The sequence below is a fragment of the Pavona decussata genome, unplaced genomic scaffold, assembly GCF_977016875.1.
Source record: "Pavona decussata unplaced genomic scaffold, jaPavDecu1.1 SCAFFOLD_87, whole genome shotgun sequence".
In the NCBI taxonomy this organism is placed as follows: domain Eukaryota; kingdom Metazoa; phylum Cnidaria; class Anthozoa; order Scleractinia; family Agariciidae; genus Pavona; species Pavona decussata.
Genome location: NW_028145504.1, coordinates 4,979,225 through 4,992,500, shown reverse-complemented (window position 1 = coordinate 4,992,500; position 13,276 = coordinate 4,979,225). Strand labels below are relative to the sequence as shown.

The 13,276-nt window shown below is 39.4% G+C and overlaps 1 protein-coding gene across 3 annotated transcripts in view; it reads right to left on the bottom strand.

Annotated features, from left to right (window-relative positions):
* The window catches only part of LOC146474962 (TPR repeat-containing protein DDB_G0287407-like), a 25,496-nt gene extending 13,364 nt beyond the window's left edge, over positions 1-12,132 (bottom strand). For 2 of the 3 annotated variants that reach the window (XR_014866096.1, XM_085116703.1), the window contains exons 1-12: positions 11,913-12,132; positions 8,535-8,810; positions 7,759-7,932; positions 6,838-6,981; positions 5,834-6,116; positions 5,052-5,159; positions 4,058-4,272; positions 3,017-3,178; positions 2,089-2,193; positions 1,480-1,547; positions 1,284-1,368; positions 1-43 (exon numbers count right to left, since the gene is read on the bottom strand). The exon at positions 1-43 is cut by the window's left edge and continues 97 nt beyond it. Coding sequence is in view for 2 of the 3 variants with exons in the window: in XM_085116703.1 (XP_084972829.1) it covers positions 1-43; positions 1,284-1,368; positions 1,480-1,547; positions 2,089-2,193; positions 3,017-3,178; positions 4,058-4,272; positions 5,052-5,159; positions 5,834-6,116; positions 6,838-6,981; positions 7,759-7,932; positions 8,535-8,810; positions 11,913-11,918 (1,669 nt within the window). In the remaining variant the exon portion in view is untranslated. The remainder of the gene's footprint in view (positions 44-1,283; positions 1,369-1,479; positions 1,548-2,088; positions 2,194-3,016; positions 3,179-4,057; positions 4,273-5,051; positions 5,160-5,833; positions 6,117-6,837; positions 6,982-7,758; positions 7,933-8,534; positions 8,811-11,912) is intronic. The other variant, XM_085116704.1, reaches the window with a different exon arrangement.
* Between the last annotated feature and the right edge of the window lie 1,144 nt (positions 12,133-13,276).

Genomic DNA, 13,276 nt, shown 5'->3' with positions numbered 1-13,276 from the left:
TCTCGGACAGACCTTGCCGAGAGACCAAAATACAACACATGACCTGAAAATAAAAAGAGGACACATTTAACTGATAACTTCCAACCAATTACGGTTTCTTAACTATACATGTTTCGTAACTGGATCGGTAGCGGTTGAGAAAGCGGCCAGGTTGGTTGGTTGGTTGATTAGGTAGTTCTCGTCAAGGTGTATGGTATCCTGGACTATGATGGAAATTGAAACATCTCTGGTGAGCATTACTGTACTCAAGTCCTAAGTTACATACAACTCTTCATTGGTGAGTTGTGTGCTAGTGAATTATTCTGAGCTGAAGTCCGGTAGAGAATGCATCAAATGGTTTCTCTTTTGTTTCCCCGAGATTCTCCACGTTTCCCGAGACGAAGCCGAGGGAAATATTGAGACTCGAGGGAAAACAAAACTAATTATTTCCCGGGGGACCAGACATTAAGTGCACATTATTGCCTTGGCACAAGTTAGCTACCAAATAGTTAGAAAAGCAAGTTCAGTTATGCATGCAACTATTTCTCCGAAGCTCTAATCCAAATGTCCTTCAAATACGTGAGTTTTGAATGCAAAGCAAACTAACCGACCAGTTAAACTTTCAAAAAAAAATTATCGTTTCATATGGCTATAAAATTAATTGTAACATTTGCTCCTAAAAAAAAGTTCCTGCATGAATATTCACATGATAACAAATGATCAGTAGGTAGCCAGTGGCAGTCGGTGGTAGAGCTAGAGAAACCCCAGCTGTACAAGTACGTGTGACATGTAAGGACTTTCACCGCCATCATCATCATCATCATCCCACTCGGATTTCCTTTCTCCGAGTATGCCTGTGCCACTTACTGAATGATAATACATCATTCTCCCTTATTCGCCAGGCTTAAAATATCCCATCACATTTATTTCATTGCGCATATGCCACACATTCAAGTTCCATTCCCAGCATTATGCAAGATGTTTGTCCCATGAACCTAGCTCCCACGAGTCTCCTGTAGCTCAGTGGTAGAGCATCCCGAACTAGTAATCGGAAGGTCTTAGGTTCGACGCCTGATAGGAGCATTCGGATTTTTTTCCGAGTGTATGCATATATCATTCACTGAACAATACATCATTCTCATCAATCATGATTACTACCGACAGCTATTACTACTAACAATAATGACATGCAAACGGGCGCTTTACAATACTGTGTTGGGGACCAGACTGTTTGTGGATGCAAGTGGCAACCGCGTACAGTTTACTACAACCACCATCCGGTTGTTATTTAAAAATATACTTACGTCTTTTATTAAATTTCCTTCATATTCTTCAGGGTTGTAGTCCTTTTCCAGCCGTTCAAGAAATTTAAGAAAGAGCTCTTTGGTGCTAGAAATAAGATACAGGCAGCATTGGTGAATGTTAGGTAACATCTTCATGATTAGCTATGATTCATAAATTAATTGATAAAAAAGAAGTAAAAGCAACAAAAGATGTTACTCATTGGCTTGGAGAAGTCCATCAAGATAGGCATCGAGTTGGAAAAATTCTCCAAAGCTGCACAATTCCTTTCAAAAAACGAAAAATAAAATTAAGTTATTAATTTACACAATGCAAAATATTTTATTTCATTACAACAACAACAAAGTAAAAAAATTCGCCGTAGCAAGCGATGACTGACACACACTGCACGGTACATGTGAGAAAGCTTTTTAATCTTCCCATAGCAAGAGACAAAAACCTACGTTTCGTCGTCGCTCAAAAACACATGGTATGAGTTTAGTATGAAGCTGTTTTGCTACTCAGGGTGGAAGTTAATCAAACTTGATATATCAACTGCGAGATGGCAGGTAAAATTGTCCATCGCGAAGAAATTCAAAAGATGACGTTTCAAGGGCTAGGCCCTCGTCAGAGCGAATCAGATGATTATGGGTTGCAAACAAAATTTTATTTTCTGCGCATGCGAGAACAAAAACGTTTAAAATTGGCCTCCAATACAAAGGAAAATAACATTTGAGCTCACCAAACATCTTTGGTGGTTTCGCTACAATTTGATTTCAGAACCCTCAAAAATGTACTTTGGGCATAATTAACTACCGAATTATTTACCTCAAGTAATGTCTTAAGAAACAAAGGATTTTCCGTTTGGGCCTTTCTCACAACTTTAACCTTTTGTTCTGATGATAAAGCTTTTCCTCGGACTTTCAGCGTTGCCTGTCGGAAAACAACCGCAAAGTATATGGAATTGTCCTTTCTCACTGACAGACGAGAAAAAACCGCGACTTATGATCTCAATATGCTATTCGAAAAGATCCCAGCCATACTTATTATCCCAGAGTTTGGGGGCCCCTAAGGATGCTTATAGTTTAAGGGACAGTCGTGCTTTAAGTCGGTGCCGACCTTAGGAACTGAAAGACATAAAAACAGGTCTTTGCCGAGGGTAATAAGGGCGACATAAAGTTTTTAGGTTTACTGCAGATATATTAAACCATTGTATCTTTTCTTTCTTAGGATGGATGGAATAAAATGGAGAATTTTTTGACGAAAAATTCCGCTAAGTTAAGACCTGACAGACGGGTGTCTGATACCCACAATTCTCTAGGATGATCTTTGGTTAAGTATTTAACACAATGTTATTAAGAAATATCTTGTTAGTAATCAAACTAATGGACGAAAAACAGTACTGTTTAAAAGAGCAGACTACCAGTTAACTTGCAATCAGCGACGCTAGACACGTAGTCGTGCTTCATCACTAAATAGACATAACATGCAGTTCGCAATACATTGTTTAACTATAGTTTAAAAAGGCAATGATTATGAACCCTGGCAAATTTCTTTCTTATATGTTTTTGTTAGCATTTTACCGTTTGGGCCGTGTACAAACCACAATAGATTTTGAAATGCATATGTGTTGGAGCAACTGACCAGTAGTAACGTTTTTCAACTGTAGTGTGAACATTAAAACGAAGGATTGTCACCATTATTTTCACAGCAAAGTTTCATAGCTAGTCCATCAATTAAATATGGTTTAACTTACCAATGCAATTTCTTCTCTTTCCGCTTCCTTCAATGGTGTGATGTTGAGAGCTGCGTAACCTCTTTCCGCTGTTAATTCAGCTGCCTTTGTGGCGTCACTGCTGTTTACGGACACTATCAAATGAACTTTGGGAGGCAGTGTCTTTGGCAACCAAAAGAGAGTCTTGAAGGAAAAAAGGAAAACTTTTAAGAGCATAACTGTAATATAACATTAAACAACGCTTTTTTTTTTTTGGTTTTTGTTTTTGTTTTGTTTTGTTTTGTTGTTGTTGTTGTTTTTTCTTGTTGTTTTGTTGTTGTTGTTGTTGTTGTTTTCAGTGTAAATAACGTAGCTGAACGGTATATTGCGCTTTATTACTGAAAAACCAGATCACCGTATAATGCAATTTTAGACTTTCTGATTGGCTTAACGGCCATCGGGTGTCAGCCATCTACATACCAAGCCCGACAAAAAAAGCGGGCATTAAATTATCTTCTGGTCGTTCTTGCAAAATGAAATCAGCAAGATCCAGCAATATTTCATGGTTATTTTTAGTAAAACAATTATTCCACTCAGAGCCTTTTGGGTATTCGATGACTATAACTAACTCGGTCCTACTCCTCTCGGAAAATCGGCGGCTACCTTGATGATCATCTCATATGGTTAATTTCTAAATTCTCAACCGTTAATGCATTTCTAGCTTTCTCGTCGGTTTCCTGGATCTCGGTTATCAGCCATTATACCTACGTTTGACCTTATATGGAAATGAGTGCGACAGCGACAGCGGCGAACTCGGACCGGCCGACAGCCTGAATCCTGCACAATTACAGAGGACGTTTTGTGAATAAAATTGGGCGAAAGCGAAGGTTGAGAATTTAATAAAACAATAATTATTCCATTCGCCCGGTTGGATAAGATTGGTTATGGCCAACTCATTTACCATCTTGTATCCAACGCGGGTTCATGGAATAATTGATAAATATATCTCGAGCAAGGGACCAATCAGATCCCTGATAATGGTCATATACCGTAGTGAGTATAAGCTAGAATCAAAACTATCACCTTCGTTGTTTGTCCAGATTCGTCGACTTTATTTAAGGCATCAAGAACGATGATAGCTCGATATCCTGCCTCGGTGATTTTCGTCAGTGTCTCTGTCAGACCTTCAATAAGTTCTCGTATCTCTTCTGATTGCACTGGCTGTTGTTCCACGCTTGTCTTTTTCTTGAGCAAATCGTTGAATTCTTCTAGAAGCCGTTTCAATAGCTTTCGTGGCACTAAAAAAGTTGATGAAGTTTGAGTTTGATTGCAACACTTTCTTGTTAAAGTAGAATATTAATTTACGTAACTCGCCCTTAGGACAAAAATTATCAAAGCAAGTTTGATGCAGCTGGAATCTCCAATTTGGAACCTATTTGATACTGAAAAATATGGCGAACAAGCGCTCTTTCTTGCGAAATCGCGCGCAACATCGCCGGATACTTAGTAAGGACCTACCCTAGTAAGGAATATGATGGGAGACTGCACTAGGCAAGGAGAAAAATCTTTGACCTCGGCGGGAATCGACCCGGTATCAGCTGTGTCCATTAGCCGGCTAGCAGCGCAACATTTGTTTTGATGCGGTCGCCAATTTTTTGTGGACGAAAAAGACCAAAGATAGAACGTCACAGTTTCAGTTTAGGTTTTAGTTGCTATAATCCAATCACAGTTGAATAAAATGTAGCCAACTAGTTAGCTTGCATTTATTTAGCTGCAATCACGCCATAGCTATCACTGGCTGTTTTGTCTTTTCCGCAGTAAAACGTGCGCGTTTCAGAAATTAACCGGATGATTGCAAATTAGATAAACTGCTTTCCGAATATCGACTTAAAATTGTCCTTAAAATTTCACAGCTGGCCGAGAACCGAACTGTTCATTTTTTGAAATATATCTCAGCCTCGGTCATTATCCTCTGATATACCGGCCGAAAAAAGGGGGTCTATTTCCTTACTTTAAAAAAAGAATGATGCAATGGTATTTAACTGGGAGCAAAAAATAATAAATTAAATTTCAGTACCTGTACTTCCGCTTGAACATCCCGCAAAATGACAAACGACTGCGTCATCAGGGAATTTCTCCTGGTGATGCAAGGACCAATTTCCCAACAAACAGGACTTTCCAGAACCTGGAAAAGTAAGTAAGTTTGAAAGCTTACATTTAAGTCACGATTCTATAGCATAAAAACATTTCCTTACAGGCCACCATTGAAACAGCGAAAAAAAGCAGTCATGGAGAGGAAAGACCTGACAATCACTTCTTTTGAGCTTGTTAATCAATAATTTACAACGGGCTCGCTGTCACTGTCAACGCTAAACGCTAACGCGGCGTTAAAAGTTGACCATGAGTTCTCTGCTTTCTCAGCCAGCCAAAGCAAAATATTATTGAACACATTATGATACTGCTCAAATATGGTCATGGTGCACTGAATCTGAATATTCGTCGTCCGTAGTCAACTGATATCCCGCGATATACGTAATTTGGTGTGTCGGGGGAGAAAATGGCAAAATAAAGATCGTCTCAAGCTTTTTTGAAATAAAACTTGTGCTTTATTATCAATGTGTTGAAGAATAAAACAATTATCCTGCTCAATTCTGCGGAATACCCGCTGAGTATCAGGCGATAATCCGTACGATTTCGCAGCATAATTGTTAAATGTAGGAAGACAATTAGTTTCAAGAACCACATCTCCTACAAACCAGACTTAAAAATACAAATCTTGGATTAGTTCAACCCGTCGCGGGTCAACCTATTTGGAATATATGTATGTAACGAAAACAAAAGCTACAAGCACTTTCTTACCTGCATCCCCAGTTACAACGAGATGCTTTGGATTTTCTTCTCCAGATTGCAACTTCACGTGACTGTCAATCTGATTCATGTAATCACTTCCGCCCACGTACACACCTCCCATGGCAATCCTGCTGACCATAAATACGTCATGCAGAGCCCGCTCTTCTTCCAAAGAGGACAGCTTCTGCACAGGACGAGCCAAGAACACTTCGCGTAAGTACTTCGCAATCGTGTCGTACATCAAGCGCGCTCCTTCTTGAGGATTTTTGTAGTTCATGTGCACATCTAGACACTGAGAAAGGAAAATTAAAGAAATGCGCTTTTCTACCATCTGTTAATCTGAAAGATGGTCCAGCACTCACTGAATCACTCGTTCAAAAACTCATTAATAATTCATAAGCCCACTGACCTATCAAATGGTCAATAACACATCACGTGCAGTGGTTTTAAAACCCGATAAAGACTACTCCTTATTAGTATGTGGTGTTTAATGTTTTTCTCGTATGCTAATTATCATTGTTATGAACTCTCTTGGCACACGCTTTTCCAGGAATGTTTTTGAAGCCGTTTAAAAACCTCGGAGCATGTGTTTTATCGGGATTTAAAGTCGGGAATATAACCCATAACCCTCTGTACACAATGTGAGTCACACGGGTCGGAAGGTCTCGTCGGTGACTCGTTTTTTCTTTGTTCCACGTCAGTGATACGATGAACACTTCATTTTCATTTTAAATCGATGCCGAGCTTAAATTTACCATTTTCTACTGAGTCGGTGGCGTCTGTTAATTTCTGAGCAAGTGCGCTTTTTATTGAACAATGGCCATCAACGTGGGATTATTTAAGAAGAGTTGGGTTTAGGAGGTGACAGACCACGTGTTGCGATCGAACTGTGGAAATGGGATGGCTATGTCAGAGCGCTGAAGTTCAGTATGAAGTTATGTAAGCCTTAGATCGATGTACATTTAGGTCCCGTAACCTCCTTAATTGTTTTAAGGCACCTGAGTTTTACGTACCTTATCCCGTGTTTCTTGGACTCTTGTTTTCAAATCCGCTAAGTATTCAGCGGCTTTAGGACCATCTGTTGAAGATCGGAACTTCCGTGCCTGTCTTTCATCTCCAGCTTCCTCGGCTAATTTGAGTTTCATGTCGTCGTAAGACTATGAATTAAATACATATGGGTCAGTTATTAAAGACAGTTTAGACGGTGTTTAACAAAACCACGTTCTAAGCCATTTTCAATTTTGTACAGTCATATCTAAACACTGTCTGCTGCTGACGGTAACAAGAAGGCTTGCATCCCAGACTAAAAAACTATTTATCTACTGAAAATAAACCAATTATAAACAGATTTCGAGGCCCACTGATTGTCTTAAGCCGCGGCCTAAGTTAGACTCTGTTTAAATAACTGGCCCTATAGGATTTAAATGCCACTGCAGTGTATTATAGATGGTAGCAGTCTATAACTGATCCCTGCATCGATACAGAGAGATCCACGGTATACGCTGTGGAGATCCGGGTTAACTAAATAAACTTGAAGTTAGCAAGTAGTTTTTTTGGAACGGTCATTTGCCCCAACACAGTTCAAAACTTACAAGCCAAATCAACTGTTACCTCTATAACGAATGTTCTGCCGCTAGCACTAATGACACAAATGATTGAGCAGAGAATTATATTTTAACTCTGCAGTGTATGTTAAAGTGCTACAGTGAACCCATGAATTTTCCGCTGAGCATTAGCGCTAGCAGTTCTACCGTAATTCGACAGACCAATAGTTGATCAAATCTGGAGGTCGTGGGTTCGATTACTAAGGCGAAAACTAAGTGAGAAATTTATGGGTCTACTTAAGCACTTTAACATACATTGAAGAGTTAATTCTCTGATCCTTCATTTGGTACCTTTATAGTCAGTTCAGTAAAAAATGAGTGGCACGATACCTTATCTCTGAAGAAGAAGCAGGCAGCTCTCTTTCCCGGGTTCCTCAGGTGACCATGCAAGAATTCCAGCTCGGTCACAGCTTTTTCCCGGTAGTCGTTAAGCCATGGATATTTCACAGCTGCAACGTCGAAGCTCTTCTGTAGAAGAGCATCGAATCCATGCCAACCATAGCGCTAAAAAAATGGCGGATATTGTCGGTTAGTGCACAACAGCAACAACAAGAACAACGATTTATTTTTACCCAAAAAGGAAACACAATTAATTGATTTTGATTTGAACAAGAAAGTTGGTAGCAGGGAACCCGAAATAACCATGACGAGCTGAACTAGTAAGGTACCTGGAGTGCTCACCATTTACCTGATGGAAAACCCGGAAATTCCAGTTGGAAAATCAAATGGTACGCATCATTCCATTAAGAGTTCTTCTGAAATTATGGGCTTCTGGTCAAAGTGATACATTTTTTATTACTCCTTTTGGGATTTACAGCTGATGTTCATATATTTTGCGTGTTATCCATCTTCTGTTAAGACAAGCTAAATCATTTTTGACTCTTTTGAAAGCAAACACATTTTAAGGTTTCCTATATTAGGAGACACGTTGGGTTAGTTTGTACGAAAAACAAGCGACAGTCTGTAGATTGAAAGGGATAAGAAGAATACTTTTCGGGCCCCAAAAGCTCTTCGGGACTTTGAGAAACACACCACTGATTAGGATAAGTGTGTTTCCGCTCCGAATTTTTTTCCGTATAATTTTCCACTCGATATCATACAGTTACCTGTCCAAAGAAACCCACAATCATGTCCGACCGGTCCATTTCACGAAGACATATCTCAATTGTGGCAGCGTTAGATGACATCTCAGAAGTTATGCCCCATCTCATATCCACCGGTACGAACTCGTACCCAGCTTTCTTGCACATCGATGACAACTGTGGCCAGTACTTCTTAGTAAGTTCCTCTCTTTCTTCCTCCAGTCCTCCAAACGGTGAACTGAAGAAGACTCGGGCTGTTTTACGCTGTTGTTTTAAATTAGCCTTTGAAACAGAGTCATGCTAAAATTAGTACTGTAGTTGCAATATAAAACTTACAATGTTAATGATGTTTATTACGGTGGCTCCTTTTGCTACTGCGCATGCGTTCTGCGAATTTCTGGATGGTCTGAGAAACCTTGATTTCTGAAGGACGCTGCCTACTGTTTGAAAGAAATATTTGCGCGGCTTATGACTATGAAGGAAAAAATATCTTAATGTTATTAAAATCTAAAAAGAAAATTTGGGGGTAATGACCCTTTTTTTCGAGAAAAAATTTAGCCTCAATTTCGAAAAAAATATCCCTTCATTGTTTTACTCTCTAAAAAATGCGCGGTTACCCCCAATCCCTTGCTAAGATCTGCTTTTCTCGCATATTCACAAACTGCGCAAAAATATCAGAATTAAAAATTTTTGTTTGGTACTGACTATTGTTAACATCAAAGACGTTTCGGATAAACAACTTCGGCCTTCATCGGTTATTTTTAAAAGCCAACTGAATCACGGCTTTGTAACAAAAATACATCAGTATTAAGGGGGCACTGTCCTTGAGTAGTTCTTATACAGCTATTTCAATTAGCGTTGTCGGAAAGTGTTCGCTACAAGACCTCAAAGTGGTATGTCTAATCAAGAGACTACCTCATAATCTCTTGGTCTAATTTAATAATCAATTTACAAAACTCAGCTACGCCCCCCTCCCCCCTTCCCTTCCTTACTGAAAATAAATCACAGAGGGAATTTTTTTTTATTTTCTCCCATCGTATGGAACTAACAACCGTAAATCGAATTACAACCAAATTACAAAAGATTTAGAGTTGCCAATACTATCAGTTTCGGTCTTGTCGTGTAAGCACGATGACAGAACCATATTTAATCCGACAATCCTGATCCGAACAATTCATCTATGTCGATCAGTGCGACTCCTTGCTTTGGATTTTTGCTCAGAAAAGAGCCTGAACGGATTTCGATTGGTTGAAATACTGTATATGCTACCTCAATCGAGCCATTTTGGAGTTTCTCAGTCCCTGGCCAGGAGGCCAGTCTCCCACTGTAAAGGTTTGAAAACGCCGCATAGTTCTGATAGCTTCGCTGCTGTTTCAGCAATATTATTGTTTGGATAAGGTAACGAAAGGCCAAGGGGCAAAATTTAACTCGAGGTTAAGGAGATCTCACATACAGTCACTGATGTAGAGCGGAATGTGTGGTCACGTGGGCAACTTTAGAATGTTACGTGGTATCTTAAGCTTACAGTTCATAGCTTAACAGAACATTACGGATATTATTTCACAGTAATAAACAATAATTATAATAATTTCATCGGGCATTGCGGCGTATTTTGCGGGCTAGAATGAAGAATTTAGCGGGCTGAAATATATTTTAGCCCGCTGCTCTGAGCCAGTAAGAAAGAAGAAAATAACGTAGCCAGCCAATCAGAACTGGAAGCCATTTCAACTGTTCGCGCCGTTTTCTTGCTTGTTTGACTGGAAGCGCTGCCATCTGCAAAGAAATTGTTTTGAGCTACAAAATCGATGGAAAATCTAACGAAGAAGCAAATTCTCAGTCGTCTGAGCTAGATGAAGAGGACTTTAATACAGAAATTGTGGGCGATGGTGGAAATAATGCCTGTAGTAGCTCCACGGCCGGAGGCGAGTGAGTGTAATTTGTCTTCTTTGAGCGAAACCCGCTTAGTTAAGCAATTGCACAATGAATTTTAACAGTCGTAAGTGACTATTTCTTCGCTGTTTACAAAATTCTGTTATTTTCCTTTTGAAAACTTAGAAGCAAAGATTCTTTTGACAAATTTTGCGGTGTTCTGCCTAAGTTTTAAGCTTTTGTGACAACGAAAGCTTTTGTACAATAAAATAAACGCCGACGCGATTCCGGCAGCGTTCACAGAAGATATCGCGATCGCTTACTGTACTGTCTTTGATTCCTTTTGTTAATGCCCTCTGAAATTATTATAATACTTCTCAGCACTCATATTAGCCCTCGCCTGCGGCTGCCTGAGTCGGGCCAAAAACATATTTACGCCCGCGAACATCAACTCTATTGTTATATTAACCATATTTAAACCGGGCTGTTTTTACGTATTTCTGTCTGAGTGTGGCCGTGGCGGATTCCGCCCAACAAACCCCACCCCCCCACCTCCCCCCATAACACTGAGACTATTAAAGTTTAATGACATGCATGAAGCTGGTACATAAACAAATATAAAGAGAGTAATAAACGACTTACGCGATTGTGGGGTAAAATTATCGGAAAAATGCTAGAGCCAATGATCTAAATAACATTACGTCGCAAGGGTTTAAACATTACTTAGCTTCCGAAACATCTTAGCAATTTGCGAATTTACTGAAAATCAGATGGCACGATTTACCAACGTCGGCTAGGATTCAAGATAGTTCACACTTGAGTCAATTCATGGAAATGATCGATTGTTTCTTATGTCAACTCTAAGAACATGGATGCATCAAGTAAGCGGTAGTTAAGCTGAGACTGTCAGTCGAACCTGCTGTACCTGTACTAAGCGGTCACCCTCGGAAATGGCTAAGTGATCGCTTATACATGTTGCACAAAATACACGTCAAACACAATAAAAACGCCATTTCATTTCAAATTTGGTAACTTAAAATGTACCGTTTTATATGCATAAAGGCGCTCACAAAACAGGACAAACATGACTCGGTTATGAAAATGTAACGATAAAATGATATAACAAACCGGAACATAACATGACGTTAGTGGACTTATAATAAAAACATTAACTCCAAAATCTTGCAATCAGTGTGTACAATCAGTATTGCAGGTCGTTAGAAATTCAATTACCTTGTAAGCTATTCGTTTCCCTATTTTAGTGAGGGTTTCTTTTACACAGGGACCGTTTAAAACAGGCCAGAAGTCAATCATAAGAAACAGCTCAGTCGTTGGGACTTTTTAAAGGGCCCATGCCGGCCACGACCGCTTGATAGAGGTCAAAATTTTATACAGTTATTATGAAAAGTAATTTTCGAGATTTTAACAACTGACCGCTTAATACAGCTTCGAATGTATATAAAGTTTTAAACGGCAGTTATATTACGTTCAGCCGGCCGGCTGATTGAGCGTTACATGCGCGAGATACCTCACCTTCATGTTATTTGCTTGTCATCCGCATCGACTCGATCAACTGTCCTTTACCAAAAGACGTGAACAATATCAGAAAATAAACTAGACCATTGAAAAACGTTCAACATACATTTTCATGTGGCCTTAAATTGAGTTTGCGTGAAGTTTAAAGACTAATCCTAGCGATTAGCGAGCGGCAAACCTCCGTCACACCCCATTATTGATTAATTGACTGACTGAACGAAAATATTTCACTGAATATATGGCTAAGTTGTCACGCATTGCTAGACTTGTGATAAATTTGCATGTTGCTCGAACAAACAATGAATATTTAATTTCCAGGTTACTTAAAAGGCCGAATGTACCTCGATCCGCTTTAAAAATTGCATTATTTTTCGGCACCGATCGTTTCCTTGCCTCGGCAAATGTGGCATGCCAACGCCGGCACTCCATGATCCATTTTTAGCTTTTTTAAAATTACCAAAAAAATAAAATAAACATAAATCACTTTATTTAAATGTGAGACTGAGTCTTTAGCACGTCGGTGCTAATCCGGGGACATTTTACTGACTGGCTAGCTACTATATCCTGTAGGGAATGAATTACATAACCTGGTTGTCAGTTCACTCTTTTCAGTCAAAAATTTAAATCGAAATCTTTTCGAACTGCAGAATTCTCTACAAATTCATTTCAGGTAAAGACGTCAAACCGGCTTGGTTGTTGCTATGGCGACACAGTAAGCTCTCCAGTTCCAGGGAATACACTATTACGTCACTGGCTGTTGACGTCACTTTCTTTTGTCAACTTTCTATTTCACTTCAGTTCCTACTGAGTTGGCTTTCCGAAAATAGCTGGCTGGTTTCGCCCTCGCCCTCTTGTCGACATTTTTTGTCCCTTTGTCAACAGAGGGAGTTAATTTTCCCATATGACTTACTAAAGGTTTTAGGAGACAAAACACCAAACACTTTTTTCTTTACTTCTGAGGTGATTTAGGCGTTGCGAAGAGATATTCACCGAAATCATGAACCGTTGCTTGGGTCGGCCTTTGCAACCGTAAATTACCATGATTTAGAACAAAGGAAAGACCAATGATAAACGAAATAATCTAGACAAAGCATGAAAGGAAAAATGTCTGTAGATAAGGCAACAGCCGCAAATAATGTTTGAAGCTGATTCCACGGTCTGTTATAGAAATTTTTGTCGCGGGTAAATCATTTCCTTACTCAGGGAGTGTTTGCTGGCCATTATTTTTGCCATGGCAATTCGATTCACACTTTATAATGTATTCCACACAAAAACTGAACAATGGTTCCATAGTGAATGTTGTGATGGTGCAGATAGAAAAAAGAAAAGATGCATAAACGTTAGCCTCCTGATTGAATGAT